The 23,534-nt window shown below is 37.9% G+C and overlaps 1 protein-coding gene across 1 annotated transcript in view; it reads left to right on the top strand.

Annotated features, from left to right (window-relative positions):
• The window catches only part of ctnnd2a (catenin (cadherin-associated protein), delta 2a), a 327,752-nt gene that overhangs the window by 253,819 nt on the left and 50,399 nt on the right, over positions 1-23,534 (top strand). The window contains exons 14-15 of the mRNA XM_030123463.1: positions 803-1,016; positions 13,407-13,593. Coding sequence (XP_029979323.1) covers positions 803-1,016; positions 13,407-13,593 — 401 coding nt within the window. The remainder of the gene's footprint in view (positions 1-802; positions 1,017-13,406; positions 13,594-23,534) is intronic.

Here is a 23,534-nt window from a genome sequence, read left to right as displayed (position 1 = left end):
TAGATCGATGTTCAAAACAATAACAGCACATTCAGCAGAAGGCTGAAACCATCAGTTCATGCATTGTTTTAATTTTATAATAAATCATTTAAATCAGGCTTTCTAAGTGTATAATGTGTGTTGTAACATGCATAATGTTGTAAAATGTTGTGCCTGCAAAATATTACATAACGTCATATCAGTATGGTTTTTAATTTGTATCGAAGAATCACAAATGCAAATTACAACATTCATTCTACATGGAGCAATTAGACCATCATTTTTATTCAAAGAAGCAGATTGTTTCCTTTTGGTTTGCAGAAGACAAAGCATCTGTATTAAAGGTTTCGATTTTTACCAACATGCATGAGCAAATTAAGGCGAAAAACGCAGACTCAGTTATCACATGTAAGGACTAAAAAGGGCATAAAAAACATGGTAGAATTTTTAAAAATGTGAAGCGGAGTGGGAGGCAATGGGCACAAGAGTATTCTATTCTTCTTTCATTACTGGCAAAGCTGCTGTTGCCTCTCTTTTCTGTCCCTCATTGCTGTAATTAAGTGTCACTTTATTTGATGAAAGCACAGTCATTAGTTGTGTCATAGTGTTTTTAATTAGTCCACCCCGAGTTGTTAATCTGATTGGCAGGTATGACAGATAATACAGGCCGTACACACATTCTGTATACCCAACATAACAAAGCAGCTTCCCACATAAACAAATAAATCAGCTAATAACCACCAACGTCATGTCCTAGCAGTTAATAGCCAACCCTAATTGTAGTTTTGTCAGTGCTCTTCACTATTTTTTTTTTTCCCTTCAGATTCGCCGACAAGGAGGAATCCAGCTCCTGGTGGACCTACTTGACCACAGGATGAGTGAGGTTCATCGTAGTGCCTGTGGAGCCTTGAGGAACCTGGTGTATGGCAAAGCAAATGATGAGAACAAGGTGGCCCTAAAGAACTGTGGGGGGATCCCTGCTTTGGTCCGCCTGCTAAGGAAGACCGGAGATGTGGAAATCAGAGAGCTGGTCACAGGTACTACATCCACCAAACCCTCCTTGTATCTCTAACATGTATAGAATATTATAGAGCAGCTGCAGGTTTTCTCTGTGATTTTGTCTCTGGGCAGATGTTGCATTCTGTGTGTCAAGAAGTAGATTGATTTTTTGGAATTCATCCATGGTACACATACGCATACACTGAATCATCTTACAAACTATGCAACAACAACTTAAAGATCTTTAGTTATATTTTTAATGCATATTTTTATATGTATACCCACACCCATTATATGAGTAAATACAGTTTACTAATTTTGTTTTTAGGTGTATTTATACATTTTAGTCACTTTATGGCAGTTTTCAGACTGAGAAACACCAAATATCACCAGCAGGAGGCAGTGGTGTACCAAAATGCACCACCACCAAATTTATCCCTGGATTATGTTTTTTACCTCCGCCAAGGAGGTTATTTTTTTGCCGGCATTGGTTTGTCTGTTTGTCTGTCTGTCTGTGTGCAAGATAACTCAAAACGTTAAGGACGGATTTGGATGAAAATTTCAGGAAATGTTGATACTGGCACAAGGCACAAATGATTAAATTTTGGTGGTGATCGGGGGTAGGGGAGTGTGGGGGGGGAGGGGCCCACTGATCTGCCTTGGCGGAGGTCTGCACCCTCCGAGTGCTTTTCTAGAAAAGAGAGCGCAGACCTCAGCCAAGGCAGATCAGTTTTCTTCCAAATCTGTCCATAACTTTTTGAGTTATCTTGCACACGGACAGACAGACAAACAGACAGACAAACAAACATCGGGGGGGGGGGGGGGGGCACTGATCTGCCTTGGTGGAGGTCTGCGCTCTCCGAGTGCTTTTCTAGTTTGTTGTTTTTTTCAAAATCTCCAGTCATTGCTGTGTTTACAGTTTACTACTGTCCTTTGTAATGGATGATAAGAGCCTGAAATGTGCTGGTTTCATGCAGACTCAAGGCTACAGTGTCTCATTACTCACTCTAGTGGTAGGACATGGTATTATCACAAATTCAGGACAGTTGAGAGTTCACTGCATACACTGTATCTGCAATGCATACATATAATTGACATTTTGGGGTAATGTTAAAACTTCTTTCAGACTCTCCAATAATAATTCTAGGTATTATTAAAATATTTCAGTGTAGAGATATGACAAATGGCTGCTTTAAATATTGAAAGCATTTGTCAGAAAATGCTGGTATTCACACTGCATAGTCCAAGGTTGCTCCTCTTCAGCTCTTTGGGATGCAAAACAATTTAACATTCCACTCGAATGATATTGAATATTCAATCACAGTTCTCCTCAACAGACTAATGGGGCTGGAAGTATGACTTCTCAGAAGAATGCAAAGGAAGCAGTGAGACAGCAAATGATGTTTTTTAACCAAAAAGGTGTTTGTAAAATGGACTTTATTTTCCTTCTTTTTCATGATTTTCAATTTTAATTCTTTTAAACTTTAGCTGAAGTATATTTTTTGGTATTGGCACATACTTCCAGTTATGAAATCTCCTACTTTCACTCAAGGCGCAAAGGTTGTGTTGTGTTTGTTGTGTTGTGCTGGATAGTCTTGTTTTCAATCTTTAGGGCAAGTGTGGTAAAATTAGCCAGTCCACTGGAGACACACATGTACAAAAGTTCACACATCCAGATACACACATTTACATATGCAGAACAAATGTTTATATATTTTTAAGAGATAGGCATAAATATCAGCACAGGTGATGGATATACATGATTTTTATGCTCACCTTGCTACAAACACAATAATTCGATCTTCATCTCTTCCAAGATATTTCACAATATTTCTCCTACTAAGAATTTAATTATTTACTAGATACCCTGTAGTACTGAAGCAAACACTAACAACCCCTATTCCTCACATAGCTCCACACAGACACGAAAACTCACACTATACCACCACCTCAAGCATATGTAATCTCAGTGTGCAGCTACAGTTATTTTCCAGCATGACATTGGTTCTACAGCCCCAGGACAGGTATTAATGATGACCTGCTGCTTATGTGTGTGTACGAGTGTGAGTTGTGTTCAAGCATATGTGTCACAGGATGCAACCTATAAAAGTTCAAATCTGTTACACTAACAAAATACTGTCATTAATTCTTAGTGTATCGCTGGGCAGGCTAAAATAAGAGTTGGCTCCAGTTAAGAGCAAAGGGGTGAGTCGTGACCTGTGATAGGTTGGGGATCTGAATCCTGGCAGCCTAGCAGATGTTCAGATGAGTGGCTCTCCCTGGCAGTTTATGAGCATGTACGACGGTCCATGAAAGAGCACAAGGGAACAGAGGCTCATCTCCCATCCTATCCTCATTTTTGTAATCTCATCTCTCATTGTTTTCTCCCCTACACCGAAAGCAGGGCAGAATATATGATTTTTTTTTTCTATTTTCGATAAATATTTGACATTATTTACAGTATAACCTGACAGTTACACCAGTTGGAAGAGTGTCCTGAAAATATGTAAAGAAAGTTTACAATATGAACTAATCCTTAGAACATGAACATGAACATGGGCCTGAATGTTCATAACCACAGCATATTTAAGCCTATGTTTTAAACAGTGTTTGTAACCATCCAAATAAGGATTTTTCAATTTACCCAGTGAACTGGAATCCACCATGAAGTCTGTCATTGCCCATGTGTTTTGGCTGTAAAAAGCAACGTAGATTTAGGAGTATACAAGGTGCATGTGAACACACCATATCTGTGTGTCATTCTTTAACACAGACAGCCTGTCAGGAGAGAAGCAGGAAAAGAAAACACAGCAAAGACTTCAGCATAGTCTTTACTTGACTAGTCATTGCAGTCTGCAGGATAGCATGACCAAATAGATTTAATTCCCACGTGGAAAAGTGACATTTCTTCTGTTTGACAGGCATTTAGTTATATCAGTTTTGACTTCAGACAGTTATTTTGCCCTATGTCTGTACTATATGGACAAAAGTACTGGGACACAATGAATGAATGAAGGTGTCTCATTGTTCTCAGGGGACTGGGCTGCAAATCCATAATGACAAATGTCATACTATGATTTTATATTGTGATAAATGTCATTGTAATAAGCATTTTTATTTCATCTTTGGGGTATTTTTTTACATTGTCATCCACAGTTACAGAATGCTTCAGAGCTTGTTTTTACTTATTTTTACTCAAATCATTCAGTTTCTGAACCTTCTGTAGAGGGTTGCGGAGATGTCGGCACCTTTCCTGGCTAGTAATGGGCGAAGGTGGGGTACAGACATAAATAAACAACCATTCACCCCTATGGGCAATTTAGTTTAACCTATTAAGGTGCCTGTGTTTGGACTGTGGAAGGAAGTTGAAGTACCTGGAGAAAACCCATGCAGAGACAGGGAGAACGTGTAGACCAGTATTGCTGGATTCAAACCCAAGTGATAGTGCTAACTACTGCACCACTGTGCTAGTTGTTGCAAAGGATCTACTCCTAGATTTCTGAAATATTTGTCACATTCTGACCATGAAAAATCACTGTAAACTACAAGTAAGTGTTTGGTAAAAAAAATAAATAAATCAGCCTTTTTGACAACTGACCTTAACATTTTTATCTTGGTAATAATTTAAATCAATGGGAATGGAAGTCCTACAAGCTGTGGGTGTGATATGTCCCATTTTTTTCCATGTAGTGTATGTTCTTCTTCTTCCCATATATGCGTTGTGGCCTTTTATGTGATTCGGCATCTTCTATCACACTCAGCTCTACTGTGTATATCTGCAACATATCACCATTGTTTCTCTCTCTTCGCTCAGACAAAACCCCCTTTAAGCACCAGGTTAGACTTGAGATAAGAGAAACATGTGCAAGCTCATACAAGGGGATAAGACATTTACAAAGATAAAGTACAATCACACTGATTCAGCCATACATACACAGCATTAGATTGAAACAGACACACACAAAACCACACACTAAGATAAAGTGGTGGAGGGCCCTCATGTTCAATTTGACCTTTCACCTGATTACGTTTCAGCAGGACAAAGCTCATCTTCAAGCGCACACACACTCAAACATCCATTTCTAGACACATTCCCATGGGTCACCCACTCCCCAAGGAGATGGACCATCAAGGGATCACAATGACAGCCAGGAGAGAAGGCAAGGAAGGGGCTTTTTTCCCTTTCCTTTCAGGACCCTCGAACACTGATAACAGCCCACTGTGGCGATGACAGAAAGAATGCAAGTGAAAGGTAGAAAGGACATCTCATATTTTCCAGACTCTTTCAGTGTTGACATTACTATAACAGGTTGGATGACAGAAAATGTTAGGCTGAAAGTGAGGAAGGAAAGAAAGAAAAAGCAGAAATGGGAAAATATGAAAGATAGCAAGCCCTAGACATACTGCATATCAAATATAGAAATAGATATGGTATAAAATTTTATCAGGATATTTTCCCCTTACTTATCTATTTCAATATTTATCATAATATTATGAGCATAAATAACACATTTTGGTCTCTGTACTGTATATGAACAAAATGCAAACAAAAAATATCAACTTTACCTTTTAAAACCCTTCCAGTAGAGATTTCCTCATTTGCTTACATGTACCATGATGTCCATGTGAGTACCCATTTTGCCATACAAACGATTTAGGTTGCAGATTTCACAAGATGCACCTGAATGCACCATAGAATGCAGGTCCCAGACTAAGTGGATTAGTCACCATACAGAAAATAATGACATTTTGTGGGAGAATTTGTTACATCCATAATATATAGTAAACCCTTTCCATGCTTATATTGTTGTTATCGTTGTTATTGACATATATTTTGTTACAATACTGCTTTGAAATTGTTTCATTGAACAGGACCTGCATGTTCCCTACCCTGAGTAGAATGTGAAAAAAGGAGAGACATGATTTAGCAACAAAGAGAAGAATGGTGGTTATTTTTACGGACAAAAGAAAAAGCACTAAATGTATGGATTAATGAAGATACAGCAAGAAAAAGTTTTTGTCTGTTATGTATTTCTATATTTAAAAAAAATATATGATTATTGAAATTTAAGTTAGTGAACAAGCAAGATGTACAATATGTCTCCATGAATTCAGCCACCAATGGGGGGCAGTTTGGCACCTTGACGAGTATCACCACCATACTGGAGAGACTAAGAGATTAAAAAGCACAGCCAGAGCTGGATTGTGTGTATGTGTGTGGTCTGTAAGTAGATTAACAACTGAATTAAATGCAGTGCACATCATGCTGCATCATATTCTGAGCCCTGACTTTTAAACTCTATCAAACACACACATACTCACACACATATACACTCTCAAAATTGGCCTTATTGCCTCTTTTGCCCGACTCTTCCTGTCTTCGCCCTTTTCTGTCAGGCTCTCCCCTGCTGCTGGCTGAGTGAATCAGTGTCATGCATGACTCTTCCCTGATGCCTGTTTACTTTCATACGTAACACTGAGCTCCACTTTTTATGTGCTTTCATTCCAGTGCAGCCGTATTTTGAAGTCTATCTTCATTTGCCTCATGGAACACCCTGCTGGAGCTGTAATTCAACACTTTTAGCAGTGGCATAATTACTCTAATTTAATTAGACATGTTTTGAGTGTTTTGTGTCATAGACATGGAGAGTAAAATGTGTTAAAAATGCTTTTCTATGGTGCATGCCAATGACACACTAATATAGTTTTATTTCACTGTTCAGTCTGAGCTGATGTGCACTTTTGGTAGATAAATCATTTGAATGAAATAATGGGAGTTGGGGTCCGCCATATTTCATCAGAGGCAGTGACGCCTGCACATGACATCCATAGATACAATTTTCAAGTGCTTTATTCAAAAAAATGTGGTACTCAAGTCATAACATATCAGCCTCCTCATTACTGCCTCTGTGTTGTCAGCTTCGTCGAAGCACTTCCCTATTCTCTTTGATTAAGGAATCTGTTAAGGTCTGGGGAAATGAGAGAGGGCATACGTCTTTTTGGTGACCGGAAAAACCTTCCCCTCAACAATTTACCCTATCTCCCTGTCGGTTCTGAAGTTTAAATTTAGCCTAGCTTTATTGGCTTCTTGGGTCTCAGCGTGAGGTAGATAGGAAGAAGTCAAGGCTTCCGGGCCTGTCAGTCAAAGTCTGGTCGATGCAGAGGCTTTGCGTGTCAATAGGAGATGCTATCCTCACTTGTGGGCTCACCTTGAGGCGTTGGACCATGGTGTAAGCCAGCTGCAGCCTCTACTTACCCTCAATTGGTTGTTCAGATCAGAACCGCTGAAGATGTCTTGTATTGCACAAGCTGTGTGTGTGTGCACATTTTTAGTTTGAATAGAAATGCCAGTCATAAAGAGAAAATGAGACTGAGAAAATGCAGCACTTTTGGTTGTATGGTCAAGCTAGCAATAAAATAAAAAAATAGATAATATTTTATAAAAAGAAGAACTAAAACAATATTGTTGTATCTAGTTATTATATGGTAGAATTGCATGGTATTGGGTTTTTTTTTTTTCCCATTTAAGAATATGTGTATTTTTGAGTGCATATAAAGTGAAAGTGAAAATTAAAAATGACTTGTTTTCCAGAATAAACCCTCCTTTTGTGTACCTGAATTGAGTGGAATGAGGTTCTTTGCTGAACAGGTTGAATTATGATGAATCCACTGTGGTCAAAGTACCTGGTTTTGGTCAACACAGTCCTACTGTAGCCATAATAATTGGTCAGAAATGATGTTGCTTCTCTTCTTACAATAAAATATTCCTTTTCATTTTTTCCCTGCTCCTTGTTAGATTGAAATGGACTTAATTGGCTGTACTTTTTGCTGCATCTCAACACAATGTGACTCTGTTGTGCATGAGTACATATTGATGCTAAAATTATATTTTGTGCAGAGCTTTTCTACTGCCTACATTTTCTCTGTGGATTTCCAAATCAGTATTTTGGCTGTATTTGTGAAGTCAGACCTGGAGCCCTGTGTTAGAGATGTTTGAAGACAAAGTTCCATCAAAGTCATTGTAGTAATTCTTGTAGAGAAACAGGATTATTTTCACCAGGGTGACTGTTGCCACAATGCTAGTGTACAGAAATTGCACTGCAGCATTTTCACTGTGGGAACCCCAGTGGGAATGAAACATCCACTACAGGCATTGACAATTTACCTTCAACATAGGTCTTTACCTTTTCTGAAGCTGACAGCAGAGAAAAACGTTCAATGACTCTGTATCAAATAAGCCAGTTGTCATCCATAATGTCACAAAGAAAAAGCTGTATTTCTTTCTCATTTTAAAATTTTGTAGACACAGTAGCTATGTCATTTGTCGTTTTTGACTTCAGTCGCCAAGTTCTGACCCCACGGCTAACTAATTCAAATCGAGAAACACGGACGAAGGCTGTTTAATAAAACATTCCCACTTGAGGCCTAACAGGCCTCACTCTCCCTTTACAAGTCATACTCTCATTAATTCATGAATTCATGCAATCATCTCCCTATTTCCCCAAACCACCCAACTCCTCAGAAACTGTCCATCAAGCATCTGAAGGAAACCAGACAGAGTGAGAGAAGGAGATAAAAAGAGGTAGAGAGAAACACAGGCACCCACACGAACCCACAAAAGCTCCAGCATGATGTCACTGTCCCTCGGTCACCTGATGGTATACCATGAGGACACTGGGCTCAACCAACCATTACATTTCTATGTTTCTAGAGCAGGCAGGTTTGTCTGTGTGTGTGTGTCTGTGTGTGTGTGTGTGTGTGTGTGCGTGCGTGTGTGCGTGCGTGTGAGTGCGTGCGTGTGTGTGTCAGTCTTGAATTTGGTTAGCACTATACGGGCTGACACAGTGTCCTTGTCCTAGAAAACACTCAGGAGTCCATTCTTCTCTTTCGTCATTTGTTCTCTTTTTTATTCCTGTCACTATTTATGTTTGCAGCATGTATTAGCATTGCAGTGCTAGTTCCTGATCAATACTTTTTTCTTTTTTTTTTTAATCACAATTTTTACATTTTACCAAAAACAAAATGCATTTTACATTATGGTTCCCACCTCTTCGGCATTCTTGTACACTTAAAGCATTTTCATAAAATGTTTTAGTTATGCAAGTTGTAATTTTAATTATAGGTTATATGGGCACTAATACCTGGACTTCACATTTCTGTCAATTTGATATTGTGACGATTTGGTAGAATAAAGAGAACTTTAATCACATTCTTAGACCCCAATACGCTGCACGATGACGAGAAGGCAGTTTTATTTACTTTCTTTTTCAAACACATATGTAAAACAGCACAGACTAAATGGCAGCCACACACATTGATCAGTCATGGTGTCGAGCTGAAATATTCCCTCCACCCAGTTAACTCAGCTACTCTCCCCAACAGGCACAACATGAGCTATATAAATACATAACACATAACAGCAACTTGCTTTTAATGCATATTTTACAACTTGCAAGGTAGCGCACAGTCATATGACTCCGTGACACTGTAAACAACACGAGTGATGTGACTCGGCACAAGCTGTCCCCATAACACTACCAGTGTGGCTTGCAACCATATATTAACCTGATAAACATGTTCATGTCAGTTGTGGTCAAGAATTGTCTTAATAAAGTTAAAGGCAGATTTTCTTCTGAAGTTAGAGTTGAAGAAACCAGATATAGTCTAAATATTCAAGTTATTGTTTATGGTCACGAACATGATAAAATTGCTATGCAGTGCAGTGAATGCAGTATTTTTGTTCAACCACGTGAATTAAATCTGAAAGTTCACACTTCAGTCACACAAAATTTGTGTCTGTGCAAATACTTACAGATCTGACTGTATAAATTTTAACACACTGGTATTTTTCTAATCAGAGGAATTTCAAATCATACAAAATAAATCCATGTAATATTACTTTATTGTGTTCTAAAAATCTTCAAAAGCCATGTGTTGATCTTGCATGCACTTGCACTGATGAGAATTACTCCTTAGCATTGAAATTCTGATCAAATGACAAGACTTTTTTGATATTCAGTTGTCCCTATAAGTTTGCTAAGTGCTAATATTGCAGTTTGGTGGCAAACTTTATTTGTCTGCATATTTATTTGCTCAGAACTCCAAAAGGAATCCTGTCTTTTCACCCTCATCAGATACTCTTTAAATGTAATTGCAGTTACACCTTTGCAACACTTGCCAGTTGAGAAACAGACCTTACAGAGAAAGAAAAGAAGAAAAAGATGAGAGTTTAGTGTTTTGCCCCCTTATACATGTTTAGACTTGCTCAGAGTGCCACTGAGTGTTTCTAAAGCAGTGTGTTTATATGTGCAAATGCATGTGTTGGTTGGTGCTTAAATTTTTTACTTTAGCTTGAAAAGAGCCCATGCATGGAGAGATGTTTGAGAGGGAACAGAGAGAGACTTGAGATGTGAAACAAGAGGCTGATTAGTGAAAGTGAAGGCAAATGTTGCCACGCACCCACACATACACAGACACTTGATTGCTGCCAAACAGCATACAAGGTCATCGCCTTATTATCGCCCTCCTCTTCTTGTCCTCTCAAGCTTTTTCTCTCACTCTCACATCATCGCCCTCTCTCTCGCCTTCTTCAACTCTTTTTTCAAATTTCTCACTTTCTTTTTTGTATCTCTTTGTCTTTATTTTCAGAGTTTTGTGTTTGGGATTTCTTCTCTGTCTTCTTCCTTCATCATTGTTCTCTCACTCTGGATTTCTTTGGCTACTCTAATTAAACCTTTGTGGTGCTGTAGATTTCATATAAATGTATAGAAATATAAATGTAACATCCACTGAAATCCATTATTCACTCACCACTTTAATATGTTGTTATTTCTCATATCTTTTATATTTTCCTCCAACTTGCCTTTAATATTTCACTCTGTATCTCTTTGTTTTTGCCCCCTCCCCATTTCTTTGCCTGTTATTTGCAGTGTCATTATGAGAGTACACTGTGAGCCAACAAGACTAACTTTGCTGTTGGCAACACAAAACTGGCTGCTACTCAATATCCAGTCCCTCCAAAGCAGTTTGTATAAAGTGTTCGCACAAGTAAAGATGAGGACACGACTGATCTTGCTGGCTTAAATCATATCTATCTTATTTTCCAATCCATAAACAGAAACCTCAGACTAGATGCACTGGTCAGAGGTCAAATATATCTATACAGCCACCTCCCTTCAGCCCATAGGTGGGACGCACAGGACACTGCTGTTGTTTCAGATGACAAACAGTGCCTCTTGCTAATTTATGCCCGCAAAGATCTTCTAATTTTTTTAAGTGGAATGAACAGGTCTTGTTGTCGCCAGCAGACAGCCTCTATGAACATGCTTCACTGAGCACTAAGCACTAAGTAGTGCTCATAATTTATTTGTGTAGTAAATTGTGCACATGAATGACATCTGTCATCTGACATCTGGAGTCTGACACCAGATCCACAAGAGATTGCGACCTTCAACACCGCAGCTTTTTATAGTTTGTCATATTAAAAATGTGTCGCATGTCTCCTCTGTTGTCTCAATCTGTTCCTGTCTTCCTAAACCATCAGCCCATTCCTCTAGCTCTCCTGCCCTCTCATTAGTTTTCTATTTTGGTGTCTTTTATCTCTGTGTCTATTTCACACATTTCCATCGTATTGTTACTATATCTGTTTGTGTCCCTCTTGCTGTCTGGGTAGAAATGACCAATGGAAACAGCAGGGACTGTTAGCAAAATCTGAATCCAAGGATGCTGATTAGGCCAGTGTGTGTGTGTGTGTGTGTGTGTGTGTGTGTGTGTGTGTAGGTGTGCGTGTGTATGTGTGTGTGTGAATTTGTGGTTTGCAAGTGCATAAGTGTGTCACAGCTGACCAACAAGGCTAGTTGCTGTCACCCGTCTGCTAAGAGGCATCTGGTATTCCATCTGACAAGAAGGAGAGCATGCATGCCAATGTATGTGTGTAAGTGTATGTGTGCTTCTTATTAGTTTTAGACTGTGTTTGTGTTGTATGTGTGTCCTTCGAGGTAATTTATTCTAGCATATTCTCATGAACATAAGTTATTTTTATGCATGTATTCCCAGCATACAGTTTGTGTGTTCACTGTATGGATTTGCCTGTATGGCTCTGATATGGATGGATTACATTTATTTACTTGTTGTTGTTATTTTAGGGGGGGGGGGGGGGGGGGGGGGGGGGGGGGGTTCTGTATCTACCGTCTAGAAAGCTGACTTCCCCTCAAGCTCAAACACTAATTGATTCTCTTATTCATCACAAGTGTCAGGTATACAATATAATACAGTATTACTTCAGGATAATAGTAGGTGATATTGTAAAAAAAAAAAAATTATGGTTGACTTTCGTTCGCCGTTGCTTTTTTGTCAATGCCCTAACGTTTTTGTATAATTTGCCACTGAAGAAGAAGAAGAAGAAACTCATTATTATACAGTGGTTAGAAAAAGAAAAAAATATTTGTTGGTTCTTTTGGTCTGTAATAAATAGACAAAGCTGACCTTACAAAGTAACACCACATGCATGTTTTGCTTCAATATTTAATGGCTAATTTTAGCTCATGAATGATGTGAAATGCTGAAAGGAAAATGAGGAGATAAAAAGAAAAAGCCAGGAGAGAAGTGTTTTCACCAGCTGTAGGTCTGTGTTTTAACATCATTGATTTCATGATATTAGTATTAGGAAAACAAAAGTTCAGTTAGATGAGTCCACTATTGTACCTTAATCTTAATCATTTCTCTCAATTACTAGTACTTAACAAAAATGTGTTTGTAAAGTCTGATCTTGTACTTTTACTTACAGCCACCAAAATGTAATCCTTACATGAAGCTGAGCATTTGTTCCAAATTTGAAGGCGTCCTGTCCAGCTATTCCAGATTTATACACTAGTATTTGTTCATTTGTAAAACCCTGACTGGTAAAACTTCCTTGTATCTCCACTCTATGCTCAACAGCTGTAATAACAGTGGTAACTTGCGCTCTAGCAGTTTTATCCACCTGCTAAAGCCCATACCTCCTTTGGCCATTTGTCCTTCCAGTTTGCTGCTTCCAGTGACTGGAACCGATTACAACAAAAGCTAAAACTCATTTTGTTTTCCTCTTTCATAAACTCTTTCTAATTGTAACCTTGGGTTGTCACTGTTGTAAATATTATATTGTGTGTTTCAATGTTTTTTTTTTAATCACATTTTGTATGTCGGAGCTTCACTTAGTACAAAACTTGTAAATGAGATCTGGTTCTCAATCCACATACCCGATTAAAAAAAGGCATTTCAATATTATTGTAGTTTAAACATAATGGGGACCAACAAACAGGACAAACCCTATAGGGATACATGGACATATTAAAAATGTATGAGTCAGACTACGCATCTGTGCAGTAGCATGCATGAGACACATTATTCTTGATAAAAGACTTAAACATATTTTACATGCATGTTTACAGGTGTGCTCTGGAACCTGTCGTCATGTGATGCACTGAAGATGCCAATCATTCAAGATGCCCTGGCGGTTCTGACCAATAGTGTCATCATACCCCACTCCAACTGGGACTCCTCCCCCAATCACCATGATGATCACAAGCTCCACCTCCACACATCACAGGTGCTTCGCAACGCCACAGGCTGCCTCAGGTAAAAGTCTCATCCACTCATATAGTAACACAGATCCGCACATCATATTTCTTATCCTACTGTTTGTTTTATCTACTAATGCACGCAAAGATACACAAATCAATAGGCCTATATTCTACATTGCTATCCACTTGCTGTGTGTATTTCTATTTGTTATTATCCCTCATAAATACAGTAGAATAGTTTTATTGATTATGCCATGCCGTTAATATCCTGCTGGAGAACTGAACTGTACTATTATGCAAACCCCACAAGGGTTTCATTAAGCTTTACATCGTGTGTACCTGTAAGTGTGGATGCATGCAAGTGTGTTGTGTGTGTCTGTGGGATCCTTGCTGCTGTTTAATTATGAATGCATATTATATATTCATATTTTCACAGTTCACTATAAACAATATTCTGTGCATTGTTACTTCCCTGTCTCTCGCTCTTGCCGGTAACCATAGCAACAACTCCTTCATTTTTGCAGGTCCTTTGTGCGTCAAGATGTTTTTGTTGGTGTATTGTACTGATAAAATGGTTCATAGTTGTTGAAGATGGAAATGATTAAAGTAACAGCTGTGTAGATAAGGATTTTTGTTTGCTCCACAAATGACAGAGGGCATCATTAATCAGCTGTTTCACACATGTAGTATGTATCATCACACAAAAACTTTTAACTCATATGCTATTGTGTACAGTTGGGCCTTCTTCTTCTTCTTCTTCTTCTTCTTCTTCTTGCATAATGCAATGCATAAACCGTGATATCTAAACATAAGAAGCAAGGAAAAAATAAGCACCACATCTTTTCATTTAAAAGGCCAGTCAACAAAATTTGAAAATAATCCACTGAGACTAGACTTTTCAGATGTAAGCCACTCTGTAAGTCATTCAAGGTACAAGGAGCAAACTAAGCAATGGATTTTTTTGTCCAGATCAGAACAAACGGTGGGAACCTGGTAGGATATCAACCTGTTAACGGACCTGAGGACCACTAGTGGTAGTTGGTAGTTAGGCTTTTTTTTTTTTTTTTTTTTTCAGCACACCCAGATAAATATTAGTATCCAGTAAAAAACTAGTCCAAGTAAATACTAGATATACTCCCTATATGAGTGATTCGGCATCCACAGTAACCCTGTCATTAAAGTCAGAGTAATTTAGTAGTATTTATTTATTTAGTTACAGGACAGTGTGTATTGGCGTTAGTTGCAAAGAACAAGATGCATGTACCAGATTTAGCAGAGAAGCTAATTTCCATCTGTTGTCCTAGACAAACGACCAAAGTAATAAAACATCACATGGATTACAAAGTACTAATATACTAAAAGAAAACCTTTAAACAATGACAGATATGGGAAAGTATGCTCAGGCTGAACAGTTACAGCTGAATACATAATTGTCTTCTCTTCCCCCAAAATTTATTTTTAAGATAGTTACTAAAGTTGAACTCTGATCTCATTTATAAACACACTTGAAAACCCTCACCCTGACTTATCAGCTGCACTACTGTCACCTAGTGGCCTGACTTATCAGTGCACACCAAAATTTTTGTACACACAGATGAACAGACAGACGGACGGACAATAAACTGGTGACAATATCATGCAGAGAGGGCCGAGAGTAAACAGTACAAATACTTAATTTCTACTACTCTACACAATATCCTGCACAAACACAAATACAGCAGTGTACTTGTACTGTATGTTATTCACATTGGAGGAGAGGGGAGTTGTCAATCCAGGATATTTGTAGACGCATGCAAACAAAGTCCACAAAGAGCTGAGATGGTTAAGAAGAAAACTCTGCGTCCACTTGGCCATCTCCCTCTCTCTCACACACTCTCTTTGAGTTCTGTACTCAATCAACCACCGCCAGCCTCTGGATTAAACCTCACCCCTCTCGCTTAGCAGAGCTCCTCTCAAGCTGCTTTGAGCAGTTATCTCCAGCTATTTAATGTCTCTCAAAGCATTTCAAAGCTATTCTGGAGATGTCAGAAACAGGTTTTTATATACATTCACATAATGTTGTGTGTAGGGTTCTGCGTCAAGTGCATGTGTGGATGTAGTAAACACCAAAGCCGAGGCTGCAGTTGCTTTGCTCATTTGTTATAATTTTTATGAATATTTATCTGTATAATAGTGACCTTCCAAACATTCAAAGGGTTTAATTATGAACACATACCTGTATTATATATCTCTTTTTGATTTCTAGTTAAAACATTTCTTGACATTTGCTCCATATAACATTTAATTAGTTAAAAGTGAGTCCGCTTCCATGAATGATTTCACACTGACACATCTTTTGTGAAATTATTGACCTTTATCAGCCAACCATGATTAATGTGACACATTAACTCTAGGGATGTGTGTTGATCTATCAATAAGTCTGATATGATATATATTCTTTCTATATACATGTATGTATGTGTATTAATTCTCATGTATATTCATGTTTTTTGTATGCTTGTAGTGTACCTTTAGTATCGAGTATGTAGAAAGACTGTATTGCTTCTATTTGTGTGATATCTCTATTTTCTTTTAACGATTGATTAATTTATTGAATTCTCCTTCTTCCTACATGTTCAAAATACATTACTGACAAACAAATAATATGATAGGAATGCGTTTAAACTAACTTCCATTGCAATATGATGCGATTCACCCCTATTGTAATGCACAGTGCACAATACAATGCATTTTAGGGTTTCAATAAATAGTTTAATTTGGATTCTCTGGTTCTGAATTATAAAAAGTCTCATTTTTACTTGTATTTGCTCTAGCTCAGTACTGCACCCCAGTATCTTTATTTATGCTGTTCCTTTTTGACATCTAAAAAAAAACATTTGGCTCTTTCACATACTTTTTTGTTGTAAAAGTCCCTGACAAATGATAAAATAGTACCAGCTCCAGACCTTTTCTTAAACCACTTTGCTGTGCTGTCTGCAGCTACACGTTTATAACACACCTCAGCCTTGGTAGCAGCCTAAATCTTTATTTAGTTGTACAAAACACCGCCGTTACACTTGGTGAGAATTGTTCATTGACAGCAATGGAGATGACACTGAAGAAACGTTTTAAAGAGGAGGGATCAGTCTGCCAGCAAGTGTTGGATCACTGGTCACAAATTATTGATCACAGTTTTTAATAATGAAAGCATAGGGTCTCTACTAATAAATGTTATATGTGTGTCATTTTTACTGATGGAAAAGCTTTAGAAATGATGCATCTCATTTTCAAGTGTCACACTTATAGTCAGTGCACTTGCATCTTGAACTTTTATGCTGAAGCATCGATATAAACCTTACCATCTGTAATTAACAGTGCACCTTATTAATGAATCTTTGCTGCACCACTTTAGGTGCACACTTCAGATCAAATGTATTACACTTTCTCGTGAACAAAGTTAATGGTTGCTTCACCTTTAAATTGTACACAGCACAGTAGCTGCCAGTGGGACTTGTGCTTTAGACCAAAATGATGATACACAATTACATAGACTCATGAACACCTTTACAAATCTAATTTAGTCCATTTATAGCTGTGGGTGTAAAATATTAACATTAGAAACACTTAGTATTCAGTCTCGCTCTTTATTTGTGGGAATGCACCTACACTGCTTGCAGTAGTTTGGAATGTACTAGTTGTAATTATATGTTTTTTTTGTGTGTGTAATAAAATAAAATATCCTCGTGAGCTACTGAACTGGCTTATGCATCAGAGATAATGAGTTTTGTATCTTAAATGGGCTATGTATCCTGGGAGCTTTGAAAAATAAACACATTAATCTAATTTCCTTTGGATGTTTGCTAATATGAGCCAAATGAGCTGAAATGGTCTTTCATTACATATCATGCATGTCTATGGGTTACAAAGGAATACAATATAAAGTGAATTCATGATGTGCATTTTTAGATCGTTGTACATTTCAGGTAGTGTATATGACAGTAGAAAAGAGGAAACAACCAGTTGTCAGTTCACCATAAAACCGATTTTATAACAAAGTGTGTCATGTCTAGTATTAGGATGGCTGCTGGAGTTTCAGTGGTATTTCAAAATGTCTGAAGGCTTCTAATTTTATGCATGACTATGTAGCGGTAGGTTATAAATGAGTTGCTTTTTGAAGATATATTGTTTTATGCACCTTTGCACTTGATTAAATTGCCAACCTTTTATTTTGCCGAGTTTAATTCGATATACTATAGCAAGCAGAAAATGTGTAATGTTCCTTTAAGTTTTTCTTATTTTGTGGTGTTCCGACTTTCATGTTAAGTGTATTTTTTGTATTTATTTATAAGTCACTGAGGTATTTACAAGACTTTAGTGTGAATGTGTGTATGTGTGTGCTTGTGAATCTCCTTCTATGCAGGCTAAGACAAATGATGCTGTCAGTGTGCTGCTCTACACTGTGAGGTTACAGATCAAATTGTAAAAGCAAGTAGAAGAGAAGGAGGATGGGTGAGCTCAAAGAAGAGGCTAAAAGTTAGAAAGATTACAAGAGTGAGAAAGTAGAAATGGTGAGCAATGAGAATCAGAGACTAACAAGATTTCAGAGAAGCGAGTTGAGACACAGCGAGTAATGAAGGTGTTTCTCTTGCTCTCTAGGGTTGTTTTCTATCTCAGTATCTGTTCAGGGGGGGTTAAAGTGACACAAGGCCACAGTGTTCAGGTCCCAGTGTACCTCAGCTCAATTTCAGACCTCTCACCTCTCTCATTATCCCTCCGCTGTGTGTGCCTGTGTGTCCATGTTGTAATGCATGAGAATTTGTACACACTGATACATATGTGTATCCAAGTGTGTTTGTCAGTGCGTTTGCATGTGTGTTGTGTTCTTACATACATATGTTTGCATGTGAGTCTTTTCATGCATACAGTAAAGACATACATACACAAAGGTGTGCAGGGTTATTTGTGCACAATAAAAAAGCAAATCCTTAAATTGAATCAGTCTCTGAAATCATGACACTAGGGAGTTGCATGATAATGGGAATGAACTGGTGTCAGGGCATCAGGTGTTTCCATTATGGGTGTTTTTTAGTGTGTTAAAGTGTGAATTTGAGTGTATGATTGAGTGTCTATGTGCGCACATATGAAATGTGGGCCAAGTACCTAATGATGCTGAAGGACCCATATGTTGTCCAATTGGGTAGTGGGTATTAAAGGCGCCTCCATTTTCATACACACACACATGCACGGAGATCCCAGCTGTTTGAGACAAAGTTACTGCGTGGTCATTTGTTCCTTGAACAACATTAGAGAGCCAGCTGTCTGATGTTCGCTCATTTTCACTTCTCTCCCACACATCTTGCATGGGTCTTTAAACATATCAAACTGTAAAAAGCGACTAACTGCTAACTAAAGCTGACTAATTTTCTGGTGACACTGTTCACCATAGAAGATAATCAATGTCAACTGAAAAATGCATAATCCAACTAGTATCCTTGAAGAGTTTAACTGGTATATGCAGTGTATACACTCCAATGGCTGCACAGTTGGCAGTTTTAGGATTTTTGGAGCTTGTTAGTGTGCTTGGAAAGCATTTTTTAGAAAATGTTAATGTTCTTGTAGCCATTGTCTTTCAGTTCTAATAGTCTTAAAGTTAATTTTTATACTTCTCTTTGATACTTCATACATCCCCACTTCACTGAAATGATAGTGAGACACTGGTTGCATTTAAGGAATATGTTTCCAAGGCATCTGAAGTTGAGTCATTCCTATGATGAGAGATCTCCATCATTTACAACCTCAAACACATTTGAGGAAGGATGCATTTAGCTGCTGTTTTTGTTGTTGGTGTGAATGATAAGTAAATTAACCCATAAAGACCCAGTGGTAGGTTTGTGGCAGTTCCCAAATGATTTTTTTTTTATCTCTATTTAAGCTTTCCTAAGGGATTTATCACCATATATCATAATATTGTTCTCTATATTTTGCATTTTTTCAGTGAAAGTCAGGTATTTTCCTATTTCCTATTTTCAAAATGTTGATACTGGCACAAAAAACAAATGATTACATTTTGGCGGTGATCGGGGGGAGGACTGATCTGCCTTGGCGGAGGTCTGCGCTTTTCTAGTTAACTGATCATGTACTTTAATCATCATGATGAGATTACATTTAAGGGCTGTTATGTCAAAAACAGAGAAAACTTCAGAAAAAGGTGACTTTTTCTCTCAAACCTATCATTAACTGAACATAAATCAAGTGTCTCCATCCACTGTCATTGATCCAACTCCATGGGTTTTACTGGTGAATCAATGTTGTAGAAGATGACGGTGTTTCCACATTCACTACGGAGCCTCTGAACATCCAAATGGGTCATATCTGATGACCATGAAAAGATGACTAACTGCATTTTACACCAATTATTTACACGAATTGATAGGATCAGTGGTTTTAAATTTATTAAAAATTTTAGATCAGTGGATGATTTTGGTCACCGGTGGAAATTTGGGTCTTTATGAGTTAATGAGAAAAAAATGTAGCTCAAAGGTTTGAAGATAAAACTCTTGGACAGTTTGCTAGACTGGATGATAAATAGGAAAAATAGGTGTGAGGTGATGCTGGCTCAGCGATTCTCAAATAAAAATTTCATTTTTTTCTCTGTCACATTAAACGAACATGTTTATTCTGGAAGTTCCCCATGCAAATAAGTCAAATGTGTCTTAATATACTTCAAAAGAAACAAAAAGTTGCTAAATATGACCATTTAATGCCAGATTTTTCCAGTAGTAGAGTAGTAAACAGTGTATTTTTCTGAAAACTCTTAAGTAAATTGCCTCTTCTTTTAAGCGCTGACAACAATGGCACTTTCCTGTTACTTAACTGCTGCTAAAATAACAACTGATAAATTCCGAATGGGATGTTTAATCAAGTCCTGTGTCTTTTTGTCTCAGTAGGTAATTATTTAACGACGCAGGATAATGAGTTTGACTGAATTAATGAGGAGTGGCATCAGATAGGAAGAAGTGTAACCCTGTAATGGACTCGTTAAATAGTAGAGATTACCGGTTAAATTTAAGGTCAGTGACAGTCCAGTTCACACACAGTACATACGTGTAATTGAAAAGTTCAATAGGTGCGCATATGCTGTTATTAAGAGTTGATGCACACACAACCTTTTCTGAAAAATGTCATTTTCCAAACACATCCTTTACTTTTACATACCTTAAAGTATAAACACCGTATGCGCAGATTAAGCTCCTACAATCCACGAATCTACCAGAAAGCTGATTCATGCAGACTAGTAAGATGTGAAAATGACTGAAGAGACACTAAATGCAAAAAGAGATAGCAGGCTTTATTTTCTGCATATGAAATCCTGGCTTCACTGTGTTATTCAGTAAGTAGCACATAAGGAAAGGCGTGTTGCAGAAAGGCACAACATTTCACGCTTCATTACAAAACCACTTCGTGTGCACAGGCAAGCCAGCATGCACACACACACACACGCACACACACATACACACACACGCATACACAGCCTGACATAGACATGAAAACGCACACTGAGACACATTTGTGGATTTCTGTTGTACACACAAAGTCACACACAAGGCCGAACTTCTCCAGTCCACAGGCCAGCAGTGTGCAGGACTTTCCAGAGCAGTTTAATCCACATGGATGCAAGCTATTAAACAGCCATGTCAGGTAGTCGCTGTGGTTATTGACATGAAATAGCACAACAACAATGGGATTTTCATTCCTGTGTATTAGAGTGTAGAATTTAAATGGCATGACAGCACAACACAAGGCAAAACTTTGGAAAACAAGCCATTAAAAGGAAAAAACCTTGAAACATGTGTGAGGACAAAGACGAGGATTTTATTCCTCCCACAAGCTACATAGTTTCTATTAGATATCATTTCATGAAAAGCAGTATACAGAAAAACTTCTTTTACAAACTTGATTAATCCAAAAGGCCAGGGATAATTCAGTCATTAAAATGAACTCTGACTGGATGGAGCCTGTACTTACAAGGACGTTATTTGCCTGTGTTCATAGTTTTCAATCTGAGTGGCTGAAGAAATAATACAGCGCACACTAATTCTTCAGCAATACCTAGTCAAAGGATCGAAACCAATTTTTAACCAATTACGTCCAGTATAGTATATTGTGATGGTAGAAAATCTCTTCGTTATTGTGAGCTGAAGAAGACAAAACATACAGTCCTTCAGAATGTGACCCCCAGTGCTGGACAGACAAAGCAAAGAAGTAACGGACGCTGCTATTGGTCTGTCTACAGAATTACACAGAAACTACTCTTATTGACTGGGTTCTTTCATTCTCTGTGCAGAACAGCAGGTATGGAATGGTAATCACTAAGACTCAATTGGAAAGTGGTTTTAGGCTTCCTTTGGCACATGAAAGAGCAGGGAGGTTCCACAACAGCACCACATATCCCTTATGCCAATCAGATCATTTTGTACTGGCAAAAGTGGTTCAACCAGAGCACAACAGCTGTCATTAAACCTTCCTCCTGGCTTTATGGGTATCATTGGAGTTGTTTTTTACGCAGTCCTGCTGACAGTCAGAATGGTCAACCATCAGGGAGTGATCACATAGCCTCTTGGGTGTGTGTGTGTGTGTGGGGTGATTAAAATAAAATAAACCATTGTTCATAAGTGATGAGTTAGAACTAAGGCCTTTTTTTGTCATAAATAATCACCTAATCAGAGTCATAAACTGTAATAACAAGAAGAGTGGACTATTGGGTTCAGTGAACTTCTGCATCCTCCAGGTACATTAAAAATCCTGCAATTTTAGTTAAAAACATTTTAACAGTATTCAGCAGTAATATTTACAGGTTCTATATGTTGCACAGTCCAGTGCCTTCTCCACCCATTACCAGGCAACTGATAAAAAAAATGTGATGGAGATCTCAGTAGAAGTCAGCATGTTCAAGGCTGGGCATTAAAGCAATAAATAACCCACCCTCTCTTTTCTCCTCCACCCACCTCCTGTCTTCGGTGCTTAAACATTAGTCAAGGTGACGTACTTTCACAGCTATGTTGTTTTGTATCGATTTGACAGAGAATTGTGTCTCTGCTAAGCGGGTGTTCCTTTGTGGGCTTGTTTGCCCATTAGCATTCAAAGCGGGTGAAAATGACTTGACCTTCTCTTGGAAGCGTGGAGCCGTGAACGTGAAGTTTTAATTGAGTTCTTGTGTCTTCCTTTCTCTCCCTTTTCTCTCATTCTCATCAGCACAATAAATGATTGACCTCATCTCATAGACTAGTGAAATAGCTTTGATCTCTTTATTATGCCTGTGTGATGGATGTATTTTTTTTTTCATTTATACTGGTCACACCTCTATTGTGTGCTTCATCTGTTTTTTTGACATTTCACCCATGAAGAAAGTTGTTTAAACTCATGATAACAAACTTCATTTATAAGTCTGTTAATTCCTTTTTTTCTTTCATCTCAGCAGTTGTCTGCATGTATAAATAAAGTAGTGCAGCTAAAGTTCACTGAGGTTTTCAATAAAAATAAAAGATTCAGTGTTTAGAAACACGATATAGAGATATGGAAAACATAAAACTGTGGCTAAATTATCTAACTTTTCTGCTGTTACTAAAAGGACACTATGAAAATGAGGATCATGACAAGAAATGTGACAGTTAATACCCACTTTTGGTTTTATACTGTTTTGACTCAATATAACTAAATATTAGCCCATATATGAATCGTAATGCAAAAAAATGCAGCTACAGTGTATTTTTAAGCTTACGGACATTATCTTAACATATCATCAGACTTTGTCTTTTATTGACAGAATGATAACCTCACATGCTTATTTTTGATAAACTGAAACCTTCTGCAATGCTTACCAATCCACACCTGTACAGCAAAATCATCTTAAAGCACATAAACGTCTTTATTCTTTGTCATTATTCAACTAAGCTGACACATATTGATCAGAGATTGTAAGAGAAATACAGCGAGTCCTGTGACAATAAGGATGATACG

Source organism: Sphaeramia orbicularis, chromosome 20, assembly GCF_902148855.1.
Source record: "Sphaeramia orbicularis chromosome 20, fSphaOr1.1, whole genome shotgun sequence".
NCBI lineage: Eukaryota > Metazoa > Chordata > Actinopteri > Kurtiformes > Apogonidae > Sphaeramia > Sphaeramia orbicularis.
The sequence above is the reverse complement of the archived record's forward strand: the minus strand, read 5'-3'. Positions and strand labels throughout refer to the sequence as shown.